The 22,186-nt window shown below is 39.0% G+C and overlaps 1 protein-coding gene across 6 annotated transcripts in view; it reads right to left on the bottom strand.

The window, feature by feature from the left end:
- LOC131029002 (beta-galactosidase 17) overlaps positions 1-22,186 on the bottom strand; it is a 247,707-nt gene that overhangs the window by 200,657 nt on the left and 24,864 nt on the right. For 3 of the 6 annotated variants that reach the window (XM_057959378.2, XM_057959376.2, XM_057959381.2), the window contains exon 2: positions 21,967-22,074. The exons of 1 other annotated variant lie outside the window; for it this stretch is intronic. In XM_057959378.2, coding sequence (XP_057815361.1) covers positions 21,967-22,074 — 108 coding nt within the window. The remainder of the gene's footprint in view (positions 1-21,966; positions 22,075-22,186) is intronic. 2 more of the 6 variants (XM_057959377.2, XM_057959379.2) reach the window with 1 other exon arrangement.

Below are 22,186 nucleotides of genomic sequence, written 5' to 3'. Positions count from 1 at the left end.
CTGCAGCAACACTTCATGGACTGTTGGCTCATGGCGGATTGGATCACCACCCATCTCTTACTCTGCTAGTATAGAACACTCTGCAGGTGAGAAACGGAGAAACAAAATATCCGACAGACTTGCTAAATTGAAAATTCCATACATATCTCAATTTCGGCAGCAGAATTTATTATTTCCTTGGGTGAAATAATAACTTGTTAAACAATGATGGCAAGCAATCAATTCTAAGTACCAAAAAGGACAGATAATCACTAACTTTGGAAACCGAACCATAAAGCACCCCCCCAACTTAACCTAGCACGTGTCCACACAAGCTGACGAGATTTCGGGGAGTGTACGTGGATTTAGAAAGGCTTAATCATAATGAAATAATAAATGCGTAATTAAAACAAAACACAATATGTACATACCTACAGTCGTACAAAAATGACAGCGAAATGAAGTGAAATGACAGATAAGAAAGTGGGATGGAATGACGTGGATGGAATTTTATTTATGGAGAAGAATATTCCCATAAGATATGGAAATATTTATTGTGAAATGATGCGAAAAGAATTATGAAGCGGCAAGCATGTTCACTGCAGTGGCTGCAAGAACCTTACCTTTATTACTTTGCTCAATTGCAACAGGAAGCTGATCAGTTGCTGCAGGTTCCTTGTCAGTTGCTGCAGGAACCTTGTTAGTTCTTGCAGGAACCTTTGTTTCATCCTTTTGGTCAAATTGCTACAGGAACTCCTCTTTAGTGGTTGGCTTATGATACAAACGCAGTTGGTGACCATTCACCAAAAGCTTAAACCAAACAGGATCAATTGTGGTCAAACGAACAGCTCCATTATTAAAAACTTCTTCTATCTCATATGGACCTAACCACCTGGTTTGCAGCTTCCCCATAGCATCTTTATATCTGGAATCATACAGTAGTGCCCAGTCACCTGCTTTGAACTTCTTCTCTTTGATATACTTATCATGCCACTTTGCTCTCTGATTTTGAATCAGTTATGTCTGTTGGACAGCCATTTTCCTCCATTCATCTAGAGTATTCAATTGTTGAATACGTTCTTTCTATGCTTCAGATAATGTCATATATAATTGCAAAGCTGTCCTCAGAGTTTTATGCTCAAATTCAATAGCCATCATTGCTGCTTTTCCATAAACCATCTCAAAAGGTGTAAAACCAATTGGTATTTTCCAAGTTGTTCTGTATGCCCAAATTGCTTCTGAAAGCCTATGAGACCAGTCTTTTTTATGAACAGATACTGTTTTGGTAAGAATAGCCTCAAGCTCCCTATTTGTAACTTCTACTTTTCCATTAGCTTTTGGATGATATGGAGTAGATTTTTTGTGCCTTATATTGTATTCATTGACCAAAGCTGCTATCAATGTTGAAGTAAATTGAGGTCTTGTTGATGTGTCTTTTGTACACGACCAAACACAGAATAAAATACCTAAAGGTACCTTATCCTCTCTTGAATAAAGTTTCCCGACTGCTGAAGATCTCGCCGAAGGATCAGTCGGAGTAACTCCAAGGTTCTTGTATGTAGGTTCTCTATGTGTGGATAAGCTTCTCGTGGTATGATGTGATTTTGCTGGAATCACAAGGGGACTTACATTCGATGACCTAAACGTCTGATTTGCTAGAATGCGAGAAGATGGATGAATGACTTGGTGGAATCCTACTGGATTGGGTTTCACCATCAGGTTGAACACTTCAACACCAACTCAGTGCGATCTTCTAAGGGATGTTTCAAATATGTCCAAATCATACACCATCAGATACTGATCACCATTCAAGATAATGTGTGAACAACAGAGGTGCTATGACTCGGGATTAAGCTCGTTCTATGCCAGTTGACCACGCAAGGCGCTCTTACAGTCAGCAAAAGGCTAGTGGTTTGGACTAGGTGGATTCCATGCGAGTGCATTCAATAACTTCTTTCATTCAATTTAATTATCTATCATCTAAAATGAAGATTCAACAAGAGACCATACATATTGCAAAGAAACAACAAACTTCACCATAACTTCAATTAAAATGGAGTTTATTTACAATCAATGGCAACAATTTCTTGCCCTGTCCTCCTAATCTACTCTAATTGCTACTCTATCAGCTGACTATTCACTATTTCTAACTGTTCATCGACTATTAACTATTAACTAACTATTAGCCCTTTACAAATGAGGAGCCAGGGCTTATATAGCGCCCTCAATACAATTCAATGGCTCAGATCAATTTGAGATCAATGGCCGAGATTTTACAATGAAAACCTTAATTAGGGTTTGTTACAACAAACTCGATTCTGGTAAATTAAATAATTGCATTATTTGGACCAAAGTTCCCAGACTCGGACTCAGCTCTGACTCGGCAAGGTTGACTCGACTCGTGACTCGGCTCAAACTCGGCAATGACTCGGCAACGACTCGGCAAAATAAGAAAACCCTTGAAATTTAGAGATTTTTAACGATTTAAAACTTGTTTCATACACCCATTATTGAATTAAGCTTAAAGACACTATAAAATCAACAAATAGAAGCTAATTTGATCACATACATCCATCACATGCGTAGAAATGTAAATTGTAGCTGAAGGAATTAGAAAACATAGATATATAGAGTTATAAATGTTGTCCAATGTATATAAAATCTATGACTTCAAATGTTCCCAAACATATATGTAACTGTAAAGTGTAAACAAAAACAAGTCTATGGCTCAGGCTCTGGCTCAGCCTCGTCTATCTGCCTCCTAGAAAGGCGTCTAAGGTAGGTCCTGGATGACTAAGTAGCCATAGTCTCAGCCTGTGATGTGCCAGTCTGAGTAGCCATAGGTGTTGTGCCTGATCGTGCTCTATCCTCCTCCTCTGCCATAGCCACAGCCTCAGCCTCTCTGTCTGCCTGGTCAGCCCAATCAAGGTCCTCATTAGTGAAGACTGGATCGGTGGACTCAGTGAGCCAATCGGACTGGAGTGTTGCCCCAATGTGATTTGTGCAAGCTTTTCACCTCTTCCTCTTAGCTGGTTGCAAAACTATGGCTTCCTATTTTTCCAGTGTTCCACGGGCGTTGGGGACGAGGGGACGTGGGGACGCGTTTCCAGGAAGGAAGGACCAAGGGTCTAAGTTTGGGGACGGCAGGGGGACGACGACGGGGGGGGTGGCGGGGTGGTGGTGCTAATATAGTTATACATATACATATAGTACTTGAAAAACTAGTTTTGAAAAGATGTATGATAGTATTACAGTATAAGAATTACATTTTCAAATAAGACTATAGGAAATTTGAAATACTAAATCTAAATACCAATTACCAAGATTTCTAAGTTGTGTTGTTATATGGAGCTTAATCAGACTCAGAGGTTAGATTTTCCCTACTTCTATCGGCGCGGTTTCCCCCTATATTTTTCAACGGGCGTTTGGGGGCAGCACCCCCAAGTTGGGGTCAAGGGGCATTGCCCCTTGCGGGGTCAAGGGGCAGCGCCCCTTGTGAGGCCAAAAATACTTTTATTATTTTCTAAAGGCATTATTTTTCTATTGGCCCACATTCGATTAGAGTTATAAGAAAGGGAAGTGGCAAAAAAAATCATTAAAAAATGTTATGTTTTTTTTTTGTTTTTTTTACTACACTTTTTTAAGTGACTCTGGCCAGATCATGACCCTCGGACTCGGCGAGTCAGGCGAGTCATGCCCCCTGACCCGTCCAAGCCCGGGTCAGGGTCACCCGGCCCGCTGACTCGCGTAACTCGCCGCGAGTCACGGAACTCTAATTTGGACACATTTCTTCTCTGGAATATTCGACCAATGGATAACTGGGGTAGGTACATCGAAGTTTGTGTCATCCCCGATGAGTCAGGTACATTGAATCTGGACACGCTGAGGTGGACCAATCCAACTGGAGGAATGATGACTGGGACGCCACCTTGTCTGACACTTGTAACTTGGTTGATGTTCAATTTGGTGATGTTGAGAAGCTAACTTTAATTAACTCTTCTGAAACTATCTGCTTCTCCAACGAACCCTTGCTTTAAACTCCTTTGTCTTTGATGTGCAGGATGGATGGTGTACCTTTCCTTGAAATGCTGGACTGGAAGAGGTCGTCCTTGATGATACTGGACTGGAAGAGGTCATTCTTGATGATGCTGGACTGGAAGAGGTCGTTCTTGCCCTGGCCTGGTTTTCTCCATCTGCAAAAATAAACCAAAAGGTGATTAAGTACACAGGACATGTTCATTTCAACAAAGCATTTTCCACCTTAAATCATCGACAAGAAGACTTCATAATAAAGCTCGCTCAAAATCCTAGCCAGGGACAGGCCCTATAAGAATTTCGCCCTGGACCCTCTGGAAGGGTCAGGAGCGAAATTTGCATTTTAGGACAAAATCTATCATGTCTCTACTCCAAAATATCCTCCAAGGCAAGCATACACTAGTCTTCTCTCCTCTAGAGCCTAGGAATCCACAACATGACCTTCATCATGAGCAAAATTAGGTGATATTGGGAATTTCGCTCTGGACCCTTTGGAAGGGTCAGGAGCGAAATTCCTGATTTGCTTGTTCTCCTTCACCAAAGTCTATCTTTTTTCACTTTCTATACTTGGACTTTCATCCTTGGATCCCTCTCCCATGCTTGCAACATTTTGTTTGACTTCAAAATGAGCAGAAAAGAGGATTTCACTAGAAATCATGGCCAGGGACAGGACCTATAATGGATTTCGCCCTAAACCCTTTGGAAGGGTCAAGAGCGAATTTCTTCCTCTAGCCCAAAATCATCATTTTTGGAGACAACAATCTATTCTAGGGCAATCTCAAGGGCATCCCTCACCTTGGTCTAGGCATGGTTTGGCACAAATTTTGGAGGATAGGATGGGTTTTAGGATTTTCACTCTGGACCCTTTGGAAGGGTCAGGAGCGAAATCCATGTTCTAGGACAAATTCTACCATGCTTCTCACTTCAACTCACCTCCCAGGTCAAGGAAACTTTGCTTCATTCTTCCCTAAGCCATAAAAAACAAAAAGCTTGACTTGATTTGCAAGGAGATAAGTGATTGTAGGATTTTCGCTCTGGACCCTTTCGAAGGGTCAAGAGCGAAAATCTTGGTTTGGCTCAAAATTTGCATTCTTGGTGATCAAGAGTCCTTCCAAGGCAATCCAAATGACTTCTCTCACCCTTGTCCAGGCTTGGCTTCACTCAAATTTTGGAAGAAAAGATGGTTTTTAGGGTTTTCGCTCTGGACCCTTTGCAAGGGTCAAGAGCGAAAATCATGATTTGGGCTTCTTCATCCATCCTTTCAACTTGAGTCAACCTCAAAAGGCAAGAAAACACCTCTCCTCACTCACCTAAGCTATAAAAACCCAAGTTTGACTTGATTTTGCAAGGAAAATAAGTGATTGTAGAATTTTCGCTATGGACCCTTTGGAAGGGTCAGGAGTGAAATTCACTATTTGGCTCAATTCTTTCAATTTCAATGATTTCCTAGCACTTGAAGTCACACCTAAGGACACTCCCAATCCCAATTCACCTTGAACTACCCTAGACTTGGCATAAAATTGAGGGAAAAGAGAGGTTTGGAGAATTTCGCTCTGGACCCTTTGGAAGGGTCGAGCGAATTTCTCATTCTTGACTCGATCCTTAATCTTTTCAACTCCAATCCTCTCTAGAAGGCAACTAAACATCATTCTTCACCCAAGGGGCAAGGTTTGTGGTCTAAGCAAGGTCAAAAAAATAGGTTTGTTAGGAATTTTGCTCCGGACCCTTTGGAAGGGTCAAGAGTGAAATTCACGTTTTGGGCAAAGTCCTCATCTTTCAAAACATCTAACTCCCTCTCTAGGCAAGAACACACCAATTCATCCTCCATCATGCCAACGCCTAGCCAAAACAAGGAAGAAAATAAGAGCTACAAGGATTTTCACTTTGGACCCTTTGGAAGGGTTAGCAGCGAAAATCATGTTTTGAGCTTGATTCTTGACTTTTCCAACTCCAATCCTCTTTGGGAGCCAGACATAGATCCTTCCTCTTGCATCTCCACCAAGATCCTGACTTTGGCTAAGGGAGAAATGAGTGCTTTCAAGAATTTCGCTCAGGACCCTTTGGAAGGGTCAAGAGCGAAATTCACTTTTTAGGCTAGAATTCCCCATCTTTCAATCTTTACTAACCCCCCAAAGCTAGAATATTCAAAAACACCTCCAAGCATGCCTTAGAAACCAAAAGCTTGGCCTGGACAATGAAGAAATTTAGGTCTTCAAGGATTTTCGCTCTAGACCCTTTGGAATGGTCAAGAGCGAATTTCCTTTTCCTGGCTAGCTTTTCACTTCCTTTCATCTCATCCTCATACAAACTTGGTCAATTCAACTTCCTTTCATCGCAATCAAGACAAACCTCCATCCAACTGGGTCTAGGCAAGGTAAAACTAGGCTTTAAGGCCAAAGGAAGGCAAAAATAGAAGATTTCGCTCTGGACCCTTTGGAAGGGTCAAAAGCGGAAATCTTCTTTTAGGTTGATTTTCATTCTCCCCAGGTCTAAAACCTCCTCCCTAAGGCAAACATGCATCAAACTCTTTCATCTATGCCCCAAAAACTAGGAATTTGGTCTTGACAAGTGAGAAATTGAGGTGTATAAGGATTTTTGCTCTGGACCCTCTGAAAGGGTTAGGAGCGAAATTCAATCTTGGCCAAAATCCTTCACATTTTCACATCCCATCACCTCAAAACTAGAACGTTGGTCTAAACAAGGGAGAAAATGAGGTTTATAAGGATTTTCGCTCTGGACCCTTTGGAAGGGTCAGGAGCAAAAATCATGTTCTTGGACATAATCCTCACCTCTTAGTGCCTTCATTCACTTCTCTTGGCCAAAGTACATCAATCCACCTTCCAACATGCCTTAGAGACCAACACTTAGCCAAAATTAGGAAGGAAATGAGGGTTATGATGATTTTCGCTCTGGACCCTTTGGAAGGGTCAGGAGCAAAAATCTTGATTTATCCAATTCTCTCTCAAACTTGATCAATCTCAAGGTCCTTTCAAACTTTACTCATCCTTTTAGGCAAGATAGAAGGTCAAATGGAAGATTTCGCTCTGGACCCTTTGGAAGGGTCAAGAGCGAAATTTCCATTCTAGGTTGATTTTCACCATTTCATCGCCTCAAACTTCTTTCAAAGGCTAGAACACCTCAAGGTCACTGCAACCATGCCTTAGAAGTCCAAAAGTTGGCCATAACAAGGAAGAAAATGGGTGTTTTCAAGAATTTCGCTCCGGACCCTTTGGATGGGTCAGGAGCGAAATTCCTACTTTAGGCCAATTTCCATCATTTTGTCACCTCAAATCTCCTCTCAAAGACAAATGTGCATCAAAACCTTCCCCTCACGCCCCAGAATTCAACAAACTTGGTCATATCAAAGAGTAAAGTGGAGAAAAATGAATTTCGCTCTAGAACCTTTGGAAGGGTCAGGAGCGAAAATCATCCTTGGGCTCAAATCCTGACTTCATTTTCACATTTCCTCATTCAAACAAGCGTTTTTACCTTCATTCAAGCCTAGGAATGCATTAATTCTAGGTTTTGGTCAAAGTAGAATGTCTTACAGAGAATTATGCTCTGGACCCTTTGGAAGTATAAGTGACATTTCTTTATATCTTTCTTCTTTCTTATACTTTAAGTTATATTCCATATATACTGTCAGGATGTTTGAGAGTGGTTTCGGACCTCCAGGAGTTATAATGCAAAATCTAGTTTTTGGAGGACTCTTCAGTTTTCCAGACTTAGTCAAATTTCAGGATCAGGAAGACATTCCAGACTTAGCCAAATTTCAGGGCATTTGAAGATCAGGATGACATTCCAGACTCCATCACTCACCAACTCGACCTAACTCAAACCTTCAAGGATGATACTCACCAAGCAAGACACAATTAGCAACAAGAGCAAAACCAGGCCCTAAGGAAGACTCTCAAAGAAACCCTAATTCTGGGGCCCCGTGGACTCACCCTGGCTCAAGCAGAGCCTACCATCCTAGCGATCCCTCTAGCAACACTCAGCATGCAAAGGCTAATAGACAAAACCCTAAAAGACCTAGAAAAACAAACCCCAAGAAGCAAAAAAAAGTAGGGGTCCCCATTTGCAATGGGGCGATGTGTGAATACGTCACAACAGGTCCCTGGTCTGAGACAATCTCTCTTGGTACTCCATATCTTGTAAATATCTCTTCATAAAGAAATTCAGCCACCTTATTATCTCTTGCATGTGTCATGGCACGAGCTTCCACCCATTTTGTTACATAGTCAGTACATACCAAAATGTAGGATTTGCCATTAGAAGGTGGATCAATTGGACCAACAAAATCTAAACCCCATTTATCAAATGGTGCTACTGATATTTGTCGATATAATGGCATCTCATCAGATTTTGTAGGTCTTCCCATACACTGGCATCTATCACATTTCCTTGTATACTATGTTGCATCCTTGTGTAATGTGGGCCAATAGTATCCTGTATTTAGTACTTTGAGTGTTGTTCTTTTGGCAGCAAAATGTCCTCCACGTGGCTCATCATGACATGCATGCAGGATATCATATGTTTCATCTTCTCTCACACATCTTCTCATGACTTGGTCAGGCCCAGTATAAAACAAACAATTAGCAATCCGTGAGAAGTTAAAACTTTTTTCAACTAACAATCTTCTTTCTTTAGGGGAAAAGTGAATTGGCATTTTAGCAGCAGCTAAATAGTTGGCAATATCAGCATACCAGGGAGTGTGAGCTTCGATAAGAAATAAATGTTCATCTGGAAAAGCATCATCTATCACTGTAGAATCCTCTTGCAACTGAAGTCTTGAAAGATAGTCTGCAACCACATTAGACTTCCCTAGTTTATCAACAACTGTGATATCAAATTCCTGCATCAACAATAACCAGCGAGCTAATCTACCAGTAATTGAAGGCTTATTCATGAGATATCTGATTGCAGTATGATTTGTATGCACAAATATGGGATATCCCGTGATATAGTGCCTGAATTTGTTGAGTGCATATATAACAGCTAACATTTCCTTTTCAGTGACTGTGTAATTAAACTCAAGTCCCTGTAAGTTCTTGCTAATATAATATATTGCATTTTCCACTTTGTCAATCTTTTGTCCTAACACTGCCCCTATTGCATTATCAAATGCATCTGTATGAATTTGAAATGGTAAAGACCAATTTGGACCTTTAAGAACTAGTGCTTGAGTCAAGGCATGCTTAAGCTTTAAGAAAGCTTCATTGCATGCAGAGGTCCATTTAAATTCCATATCTTTGGTAAACAATGAATATGATGGACTTGCATTTTTGCTGAAATCTTTGATAAACCTTCTGTAGTATCCAACATGACCAAGGAAACTTCTTACATCTTTTTGCTTCACAGGGGCATTGATATGCTGAATGACTTCAATCTTTGCTGGATCCACCTGTATGCCTTTTACAGAGATATGATGACCAAGGACTATTCCTTCTTGCATCATGATGAAGCATTTCTCACTATTTAATGACAAACTATAGTCCTCACATCGCTGCAAAACTTTTTTCAGATTCCCTAATGCTTGTTCAAATTCAGTACCATAAGTTGTAAAGTCATCCATATAGATTTCCATGATGTCTTGAGAAATATCAGAAAAGATACTGATCACTGCTCTTTGAAAAGTGGTTGGAGCATTGCACAATCCAAAAGGAAGAACAGAATATGCATATGTGCCCCAAAAACAAGTAAATGTTGTCTTTTCTTGATCCTCCGGGGCTATCTGAATTTGATTGTAACCACTGAATCCATCAAGGAATGAAAAGTATCTTTTACCAGCCAAGGAATCCAATACCTGATCCACAAATGGTAATGGAAAATGATCTTTTCTTGTTGCTGAATTCAGGGCTCTATAATCAACACATACCCTCCATTTTCCTCCTTTCTTAGGGACTATGACCAAAGGTGATACCCATTGGCTATCAGAGATAGGATAGATAAACCCGGCCTTTAACAACTTCTGCAATTCTTCTTTAACTATCTCTTTTAAGGCAGAATTGATTCTTCTTTGAGGTTGTTTGAATGGGCAACATTCTTCTTTTATATAGATACGATGGGTGCAAACTGTTGGATCTATCCCATGCATATCCTTGTAATCCCATGCAAAAGCATTTTTATGATATTTCAGCAAGTCCACAAGGGCCTCTTTTTGAGTATCTGAAAGATCTCTGTTGATATTTAAACATTTATTCAAATCAACTTCTATCTTGATAGTAAGATCAATCTGGTTCATATCAGAAAAATGAGAAGAAGATACTTCCTGTGGCAACAGAGTATGCAATATATCAGTGGCTGCAAGAAAGTCCAAACCTGCAATATTCGGAACCAACTCCTGCAATTTTTGTTGTTCTATTAACTCATTTATCAGAATGTTATAAAGAATTGATTCTTCATCATGTAATTGCATGAATGGTCCTCGATTAATCATCATAAGGTGATTAATAGAGTCAATTCTCTCAGATTCTTCTCCCAAAATAGGCCAGACGGCTGCTTGTTGATCAAGCTAGGGTTGTGCAAGAGAATACAAGGCTAATGTTTTTGTAGAATTCCCATCTGAAATAGTCATATCCCCTGATCTACATCCAATATATGCATCAGCTGTGGCAAGCCAAGGTCTTCCCAAAATCACCGGATATCTTCCCAATGTTCCCTTTGGAGATAGAATCATAAAGTCTGCAGGGTATTCCCAAAAATCCAAAATAACCACTACATCTTCAATCTTACCATCAGGTCTCACTGTAGAGCTATCAACAAGTTGTAGAACTGTGGGTGTAGGCCTTAGACTATTGATTCCAAGCTGTTTCATTACTTCTCCTGTCATCACATTAATGGCTGCCCCTAAATCAATTAAAACATTTCTTATCTAGTTACCATTAATGACTATACTTACCACAGGACTACCTGGATCAAAATATTTTGGAATGGCAATCTTGCCTAACATAATATCTGCCAGTTGACCCATAACATGCACTGTTTGTGGATCCTTCTTCTTCCTGCCAGGTTTTTTTAGACATGCTTCTCTCAGTGCCTTACCATATATAGGAACATCTTTTATTGCTTGCAACAATGGAATTTTAACACAAATATGCTTCAGTTGATCTATAATATCAAAGCCTTGCTCTTGTTCTGTAGGAACTTCCTTTTCTTGCAATCTCTAGGGAAATGGCGGTAATATCTGCTTATGAGGTATTGCATCTGTTGGATCAGAGATTTCTTGTTCTTCTTGTACCTCAGTGATAACTGGAGGAGATGTATTAGGCAATTTTGTCCCAGATCAGAGGTGAATATCACTTAGAGATAGAGAACAGGCTGGGTATTGATTAAGATCTGCTGAATAAGCTTGTTGTTGTTGCTAAGATTTAATATTAAGATTTGGCAGTGGTTGAGTAGACAACTGCGTTGGCTTAGGTGGGACAGTAGTGGCTGCAGGAGGAGGCATTAGTGCAAGAGGTTGTGGCTGCTGAATAGGCTATTGATAACCAGAAGATTGGGCATTCCATGGCTGACTCCCCCTCCATTGAGAAGTAGGTTGCCAATTCCCTTGAAACTGACTTGGCTTTGAGGTGGATACCAATTCCCTTGTGGCTGCTGCCACTGTGGCATTTGATTACCAAAATGCTGCCCTTGGGCTTGAGAACCATGCCAGTTTTGATAATTACCAAGATTTTGGGCATAAGGTGGTTGCCAATGGTTATTTGGTACATAAGAATTTCCACTATAACCAGAAAAAGAAAGTGGATCCGGAGGCATACCTTGTCTTTGGAAATTTGGCCTTCTTTGAGCAACATAGAAGACTTGCTCATCCTCACCTTGTATTGGCTTGAAGTCAGGAACTTCCACATTTGCAACCATTTTGCATCGGCAATCCTTCTTTCGCTGTCTATAATGAGGGCAAAATTCTACAAGAAATGCATCAGATTCTTCATGCTTCTTCTTAGCTGCAAGTGTATCCAACTGGGTAGCCATATTATTTATAATGTCCTCCTTAAAGTCCTTCAATAAATGGCTAAGTTCCAATCTAGAAACTCCAGTACCAAATGCTAATGATGGTGCTCCTGGCTTGAAACGTCTGTTCTTCTTAGAAGCAGATCTGGAATACTTCTTACAAATTTGTCCTATTTCAGCCCAAGTGGACTGTGTAATGTCACCTCCTCCCATAAGATCCAACAAAATTGGTGCATTCATCACTGATTCCCCTCAAAAATATCAACTTGAGGGAATCTTCATTGAGAGTACTATGTTTGGACTTTTTGACACTAAACAGGAACCTCTCTAGATAATCTTCAAGACTCATCTTCTTTCTGTGTCATTCTAAAGATATCATCCCCATGACGATCAGTGCCTCTACAATAATCTTTATATTTTGCCAGAAACAACCATTTCATCTCATCCCATATATTGATTGTACTACTACCCAAGCTCATAAACCATCTCAAGGATGACTTCTTCAAGGTGGCAGGAAATATTTTGAGCCTATGGGCATCGGTAGTATCGTCAAAACTCCTACAGAGAACATCAAACTCAAACAGAAATGTGTTTGGGTCCTCTGTCACCAATCCATAGAATTTAGGGACAAAAGAAGCTGGAATGTTCTTGAGATTGGCATTATCATGCTGATCAAATATGGGGAACTCAAACGTTGGGTCTGGTTGTGGTGGTGGATTATTTCCACCAGGAGGTGGGTTTCCTTGCATTGGACTTGTGGGGGTTGTTACTATATGAAATTCTTCTTCTTGAGGTCCAAAGAGGAAATGAAGACTGCCTTCTGGGAATTCAGATTCAGGGTGATTGAAATTCTCTGGGGTTTGATAAAGTTCAGCAAAAGGATTTATATCTGAGGAATTATTTTCTGCGTGATTAGGATGACTGGGCAGAAATCTACCTAGAACATCTCTTCTTCGTCTATGCATGCAGATTCATGAAATTTTTCGAACAATTAGGCATACCAAAAAAAAACAATTAACTGAAAACTGAAAAGATAATAACCATAACAGGTTCTTAGTTTGACACCATCCCCGGCAACGACACCAAAAATGTTCACCCCAACAATAAGAATAATAACTCTAATTGTAGTCTCAATCCAAAGTTTGGACATTCATTTGGTAAAGTCACTATTTCCATAGCTAGTGTTCATTTGATTGTCAACCCAGGGACGTAGTACTTGAAATGGGTCTGTACTATATATGCACTAAGTTCCTGCAATAGCTATTCTGCATTACTGCAGTAACTAACATTATGCGGAAAAAGGTAAACAAGAATGGAAACTATGGAAAGGCTTCAAGAAAATTTTTGAATAAATTCATAAAAGCAATGCTGGATAAATTCAATATGGATAAACAGAAATTACTCTGTTCTAGCTTGGCTACAGGAACAGTCAGTGGATCTGTTTCCAGTGTCTGCAAGAACAGTCAACGCAAGAACTTCTACTGCAGCTAAGGAAAGAAAACTAATTTTAACGAACACACAGGATCACTCACCAAGTGGGCCCCCTTGGATGAGTGATACCAGGCTTCCTGAAAACAACTCTTAACAGATCATAATAACATTACTTTATTCATTGCTTTCTAAAAGTGATTACATAGTTTTAATATGAAAAGAAACTCAAGAATGATTATCAAAAAACCTCTGCTCTATTCTTCTCCCTTTTGGCTAACTAACCCTAAGAAGAAGAAGAGATTCTTATTAAAAAGAAATTAACTACAATAGACAACACAAATCACGCCCAGAAGAAGAGGCGGATGATTGACCGATAGAAGAGATAACTGGAGTTATGTTGCAAGAAACGTGGATCTAAACCGAACCACAGTCATTGCATGCTGTGGCGGTATTTGCAAATTCAATGTCCACTGAAGTTAGACATTGGTAGTGTCGCTTGACTCCTCCACTTATGCCGTCCCTTACGCTTGCTCAGCTCTTCTACAGTTTGATCTTCAGTTATCTCTTGCGTATCCTTCCCTTCATCAGGCGCGATAGGAGAATATCCACCGCAGCATCATTTATTACCTGCACTACAACATAAATAACATACAAGGACATGCATACACATTTTATTTAATTAACACATCTATTAATTCACATATGATATTGCCCTAAATAATCCGCATGGCAACAAGAATAAATTACATGGCTGCAGGAATAAATGGCATGGCTGCAAGAATAGACTGGCAAAGATAAAACATGATTTAATAAGTTCGGGCTTAACATATGGAATACATATAGTCAACTTCCAATACATCACTACTACTATGCAAACCAAAAGATAACAAAAACCCAAGAGTTCTGAAGATAAAAATATGACAAAGTCTCAACTCATCAGCATTCATGTTCTATGTTTTATGAAAACCATCTACATGAAACCCTAATTCCTTGTGAAGACAAACAAAACTTCATTAAAGGTATATCATTAGGTTTTCATTCATTTTCAGCCTTTCCCTCCAAAGGAAAGTATTTTACTATGTTGATTTTATGGTAGTGCTCGTTAACCACAAGCAATAATCAGATCTGTTGCCTTCCCAACCATAGACGATAAGCTCTTATCGTCACCCCCGAGCACACTACATGTCCTTCATGTTCTTGAATTCATGTCATTGATGCAATCATGACCTTGCATATATATGAATCAATACTTCCTAATAGACCTCAAGTCGGCCATATACTTTTGGCGCAAAGGATAGGGTCAAACCTATATATTACAAGTTACATATGAGTCTCCCTAAGTTGCAAGTGACATTTAACTTAATCACAAGTTACACATGAGTGGTTCGCCCAAATAGGGCCTACCCCAAATTAGACTCATACAACTAAGATATCCAAATGCCAAGGCCGACAGGCCACTTGGCATTTTGTGCACTAGGTCGGCCCTAGAAGGGATCCGACCTAGCTACACAACAACACTCCCTCTTAACTAGGGAGGATTCCTTCTGAATAACCAAGTCACATAGTGACTACCACCATGACTACCCCCATGAATAATACGTTCACGGTTCACCATAGCTACTCCTAGGGGATGAACAAGCACATCATGGAATTTCTTCCATGATACCCACCATACCTACTTGCAGAGGGTGGGCTCACCATGCCTACTCGCAGAGGGTGGAAGAGAGATTTCACCTCAACCCTCTTCCAAAGAAGGGTGCATTACCACCATGCCTACTCGCGAAGGGTGGAATGAGGGCTCTAACCTCAGACTTCTCCCAGAGAAGAATGCATCTCCACCATGCCTACTCGCAGAGGGTGGAACGAGGGCTTTAATCTCAGACTTTTCCCAAAGAAGAATGCATCTCCACCATGCCTACTCACAGAGGGTGGAACGAGGGCTTTCACCTCAAACTTCTCCCAGAGAAGAATGCATTAACAAGGGATTGCACCTTGAACTTTTCCCTCACAGAGAAGAACTCATTAACAAGGGATTGCACCTCGAACTTCTCCCTCACAGAGAAGAACTCACTAACAAAACTTCATGATGATGTGGCTCCTCTGAAGTTGAAAATGACAAGCTCCCTCTAAAGCTGAAATGTCATGCTTCCTTTGAAGCTGAAGTGTCAAGCTCCCTCAAAAGCACAAGATCTACCTTCAAGCGATTAGGCTCTATAGAAGGAACCCGCTCTGATACCATGTTGATTTTATGGTAGTGCTCGTTAACCACAGGCAAACATCAGATCTGTTGCCTTCCCAACCATAGACGATAAGCTCTTATCGTCACCCATGAGCACACTACATATCCTTCATGTTCTTGAATTCATGTCATTGATGCAATCATGACCTTGCATATATACAAATCAATAATTCCTAATAGACCTCAAGTCGGCCATATACTTTTGGCGCCAAGGATAGGGTCAGACCTATATATTACAAGTTACATATGAGTCTCCCTAAGTTGCAAGTTACATTTAACTTAATCACAAGTTACACATAAGTGGTTCGCCCAAATAGGGCCTACCCCAAATTAGACTCATACAACAGAGATATCCAAATGCCAAGGCTGACAGGCCACTTGGCATTTTGTGCACTAGGTCAGCCCTAGAAGGGATCCGACCTAGCTACACAACAACATACTGCAGTACTTCATTTACATTTTCAATTCAATTTCGGGGTTTGATCTAAGGCAAACCCCTATTCCCAATAATTTCCCCTTCTTTCTATGTGCAGGAAACAAGTACAGAGCTGCGTTCAAGAGGATTGACAGGATTCGCAGAGACAAACAGGTTCACCTTTTGATGGCGAGAAATTTGAAGGACAAGGGTGACCAGCAACACGGTTTCGAAAAATCAAGCCGAACTTTTGGAAACAGGTTCAAATCATCCTCTTCTGCTCAGATCCAGGTTGATGGCTCCGCACAACATCTGTATCTCACTGTTTCTATCAAATTGCTTCAATAATTCACTATTTAGCCCTAATCTATAACAATTCAAATTCAATTCAATTTAGGGAAAAAAGAGCTCCATCTAGGAGGTCTAGAATCTTATCAGAATCTTGGTCTATCAGACCTAGATCTATCAAATTCCATCTTTCCCTAATGTAATGGTAAATTAGGTCATTTAGTGGTTTTATTATCTTAATTTAACCCTAACCCTAATTTTTCACCATCACATTTTGGTGAACTCGACATCTTACACCTTAATTTCTGATTTGTGATCTCAGATCTGATTGTTAATGCATTTTCAAATTCAAATTTACACTTACAATTTTTATTTTCAATTGAATTACATAAATTTAGAGGTTAAATTCACACAAACCCTAATTTATAATTCTAAAATTGAACTTGTGGGTTGCCTAATTTGGATTCATTGTCTCAAATCTGATTATTTATGCATTTCAAAATACAAATTTGCACTCATAGATCTCATTTTCAATTGAATTACATAAATTTAGAGATTAAATTCACAAAAACCCTAATTTATAATTCTAAAATTCACTTGTGGGTTGCATAATTTTTCAAATCCATTTTCAGATCTGATCTTTATGATATGTTATGCTATGATTTAGAGGCATTTATCTTTCAAATTCATAAATCAAATTGCTTAATTAATTGGTTAATCAATAACTTTTACAAAATTTTAATTTGTTCGATTACAATTTTCAATTTGTGCATTCAAATTTCTCTCCTTTGAGCATGGGTTTTGTTACCATTGGTCCTACCTACAATATTCTCGTGAGAAGAAGCTGTAGAATTAAGGCTTCCCAAGGTTAATTTACTAAGGATATGGAACCTAATTTGGATAACTTATTTCATAAGAATGTTGGTGGTTCCTCCAACCCAACATATGATGTCATTTATCCCCATTCTTTTCATAATTCTCATGATGAGGATGAATCACTAACTAGGTTTACCATTGACCAATTGGAGAAGATTGACAATGAATTTGAAAATCTTCAACAATGGATGAGTCAACAATACCGGGAAAGTGAGGCAATCCCATTGATTGAAGGATTAAAAAGAATGGTGCAAAGTGATAAAATTGGTGTTGATTTGTTGCATGTCCTTGCTCATGTTGTTAACATTAATATAATGCCTATCAAAAGTTGTGTTGAAGTCCTTGGTTACTCTCAACCCACTAGTCAAGTGAATCATTATATTCCTATGCCTCCATACTTTCCTAGTGTGCCTACATTTACATCTTCTATCATGACTACTTCCACACAAAATGTTAATCCTACACATGTTAGTCAAGGGGGCAACCTTGTTAATCAAAATTCTTATATACCTCCCTCCGTGTGTCTTCCATTTGTATCCCAATCATCTCCCATACCCACATATCATAGCGTTCCACCTCCTTACTCTCAACCACCCACATACAACAATGTTACTCCTCCATCACAATCTAATATGCCTAGTTTCAATCCATTCACCAAAGCAACCATCAATAACTTAGCTCAAACTGTTTCATCCCTACAACAACAATTGGCTTCCATTACCCAATCTAAGTTTAATGTTCCCACATTTGATGTAGCGATCCCATTATTTAATGACATTGTTCGTGCTGACCGTCCTAAACATATGGAAGTCCCTCAATTAGAGCTTTACAATGGCAAAAGTGATCCCTTGACTCATGCGAAAAACATTCCAAACTTTGTGTAGTGACTTTGCTCATGATCAAAGACTTATGGCTAAATTGTTTACTCGAAGCTTTAGGGATAAAGCGTTGCAATGGTATTGTTCTTTGCCTCCTTATTCTATTGCATCATTTCAACAATTAGCTAATGCTTGCATTCAACAATTTCAAAATAATATTGGTCCTAAGATTACTTTGATTGATTTGATTCATTGTAAGCAAGGTGTTAAAGAAAAAGTGATTTATTTTATTGGTAGATATAAAAATTTATATTCTCAAATTGCTTATCCTATGCCTGATCATGATGTTCAAAGAATTTTTATTGCTAATTTACAAAAAGACATTAGGGATAAGCTTCTCTTTTCTGAGTTTACTTCCTTTACGCAATTGTGTGAAGTGCTTCATCATTATCAGCTTCAAGTGAGTCAATTTGAATCATCTCCTTTAATGGCTCCAGTTGATAGAATGAGAGCGCTCAACAATCTTTTGTGAAGTATAAATCGAACGAGGGATACATCAAAATAAACGACAAAATCAATACTCAAGTGGCAGTTAGGACATCAGGTGTGGCCCCTTTATCCAAATACTTTAGAAAAGAGATGTCCCCTTATTTGGTTGTTTAGGGAGTAGGGACAATTATCTATTAATTCTTGATTTCAAGAGATGTCTTTCCTTAATGATATTGATGTTATCTTGCAAATGATATGGACTATGAAATATAACTGATGAACATTAATAATATTATTCAAAAGAACAATGTGTGGACTAGGTAGATTGATGCAACATCTGATATACACCTTAAAAGTATACAGAGTGATATTATTTCAACCTGCGAATTCTATATACAGAAATACGTGCTCCTTCTGATATAAGACTGTTTTCCTTGTGCAATTGATATCTTGATTTCGGTAAAGGCTTAAAGAACAATCCAACTGGATCAAAAAACAATAGATAAATTCCACGATACTTGGTAATGGCTATCGATCCTCCCCTTGGTATGGGATGGTTGCAACCTTTGATTGGAATAGACATATTCCTTCCCTAATCAAACCCTTCCATTGCTTATACTAATCAACTTGTTATCTAAATCGCACTTCTTCATAAATATTATTTATTTGCTGAACATAAGACGAATTAATATTTGTTTGACTAATCAATCAATATGAAGAGTGTACCCCTTCTCTCCATCGCATCCTTTGTTTGAATAATTAATTGCTCTTAACTAATGATCCATTCGTTAAATGATAATTACAATCATCCTTTTGGCAACGTAATAGATATTTCGTGGGACGTGTTGCTACTTAGTTTGTATGAAACTTCTATTCATGCCTTGATGATTTACCCATTTCACCCTTCAATGTGAAGCATCGATATAGTAATGGGTCCTTCTGATCGGTGATATGAACTTCTGCGACAGCATGTATTATTCTCTCTGTCTTCACAATCCACTGCAATTACAAGCATCCAGTACAAGAATGTTGCTGCCTATAACTAAATAACAGTCCTGATCCAATCTGATTCAAGGTGATATTGGGGATATCACAGTCTCCCCCTCTTGAGTTTGCTTGTCCTCAAGCAATTTAAGATTCCCTCCACCTTGTCTCTTGTTCTTGAATGATCCTGCACATAGGTTAGAAATTTCTATACAAGAGATAAAATTGTATATTTCAAACAAATGAGGTGTTTAGAAAGACTACTACTTAATCACTATTGCATATATTGCAACTTGGAAGAATTGGGCTTCCTTGAGCCATTTCTACACCAAGTTTAAGAGGAGTTGGCCTCTACAAAATTCTCTCATAGTACTTGGCGGCTCAAGTTGGCTTTCATACTAGTCTTTTGATCATAGTAGGAAGGAATGGGGACTTCCCTTGAACCATTTCTACACCAAGCCTAAGAGACTTTCTTACTCTGCTTGGCAGTTCAAGTTAGCCTTTGTGCCATTCTCATTCCCTTCTTGGGAAGAAATGGGAAGCCTATTTGGAGCCATTTCTACACCAAGCCTAAGAGAGGTTGTTCCCTACAACCCTCTTACTCCACTTGGTGGCTCATGTTTGTTGTCCACATTCTCACTCCCCTACCTACTCTTTGGGAAGAAATGGGGCCTTTATTGAGCCATTCCTACACCAAGCATCTACTTGGCAGCCCTTGCTAGCTTGACCACCATTCTCACCTCCCTCTTTCTTGGTTGTTGTAACCAAATTGCTAACTCCTTAAGGTAAGGTCCTTAAGGTTCTAAATGTTCTAGGATGGACCTTTTCATGAGTCATTCATCCTGATCATTCTAATTTTTTTCTCATATCTATATGCATTATTAACTCTTTAGGCAATTTAATTAAGAATCTATACATTCTTACATTGATACTACTTATGATCTTAAATATAATAATGTTGACCCGATAGGGTACTATTCATTCATGTTCAAGCTAATTTTGTTTTTCCTTGAATGTTTTAATATCTTCTTCTTTTTCCCAAGTGGCGTCTTCCTACTACTAACACTTTGCTGATTGTAAAGTGTCTTGCATAGTCAACTGGATCTATTTAGACAAGTTTAACTTCAATTATCGCTTCTTCATTGATACGCATCAACTTGATGGTGTCTATGCTTGTGGTGATGATTTGAAAATCATAAAGCTATCCTTAGGAGATTGCACTAGCCTTGTGGAGATGTTCGTTGCATGTTAAAGCAAGACTTAGTTGAATTCCACCAAATATTGTCCTTTGCTCTTACATTCTTAGAGTTAGACTAGCCTTCTTAAACCCTTATCTTTTTTCCTTTTTTTTATCAAGTTAATCTTACGTTCCAACATCATTCGAGCATTCAAGTATTCAACGTAAGACCACCTTGTGATCCCAGCAATATCACATCATATACAACTAAGTCTATCCAAGAGCATGTCAAGACCTAACATTTGAGAACCTTGAAGTCATCCCACTTGATCACGCAGCTTAGCATTTGGGAGTCTTTGTTCAAGAGAGGATAGAATACTTAGTATTGTATTATGTGTTGCATAGAGCATAAAAACACCATCAACAGTGACTTATTAAAATCTCACTTAAATAACCATTAAAGTCACCTCATAAAATTAACTAGATAATATAACCCTTTTGATGTGCTTCTACTGGATAATATTAAATAATTAAATTAATTAATTCCCTTAATTCCAACTATAGCCTACGAGAATTAAATAGGCTAATAAGTCCTCTAAGAGTGACTATGCAGAAGGGGACATTACAGTCTAACACCCAACTGCTACACCAATAAACAAGCTTGTGGTGAGTGTGACACCCACAAGCATTAAGGGTGGCCTTGTAGGCATTCCACCTAAGCATCCGATGATTTATGGCGACCCCATACAAACACATGGCCGTTGGGGTACATCTCCCTTGCACAAGGACATCACAGACCCACCATGCTTTGTGGGTCTTGAGCTCAAGATCTCAACTTTGACACCACTAAGGCCCAACCACTATACCAAAAGACCAGCTTGGTTGTGAGGGTGGCATCCACAAGCATTACCCAAGCATCTAGGACTCACAACAACCCCATTCAGACATGTGGCCACCGAGGTATATCTCCCATGCATAAGTACATCACAAAAAAAAAGATGGTAGTTCAAAAAAAAGCATGATTATGCCAAATTTGGAAGACTTAGAATGTGAAATTTTGGTATAAGAAGAATTTATCTTATGCTCTTTGATCTTTATATTGTATACTAACACCTTGTGGAAGCAAACTATTATCAGATTTATATCATTTCTTGTGTAACACCTTTAAATCCAAATTAATTCGTAATCCTAAGTGTATTAGCAGTGTAAAGAGTTAAATTAACAGAAATATAATTAACATATAATTTTTCTCCTCACATACATGGATGTGAAGTGTTACCTGTGGAAGCACTCTAGAATAATGAATATCTCCTCCAATAATTTGGAACGGATTCCCATCCTTCCAGAACATGTCATTAGAAATCCAGAACTTTGGACCATTTACCTGCTAAAATATAAACACCCATAACCATATGTGAAAATTTAGAAGACAGCACAATTTATACATGAATACTACTATAAATCCTTAACAAAACATTACTATTACTGCCTTGATGACA

This window comes from Cryptomeria japonica, chromosome 1 (genome assembly GCF_030272615.1).
Source record: "Cryptomeria japonica chromosome 1, Sugi_1.0, whole genome shotgun sequence".
Lineage (NCBI taxonomy): Eukaryota > Viridiplantae > Streptophyta > Pinopsida > Cupressales > Cupressaceae > Cryptomeria > Cryptomeria japonica.
The sequence above is the reverse complement of the archived record's forward strand: the minus strand, read 5'-3'. Positions and strand labels throughout refer to the sequence as shown.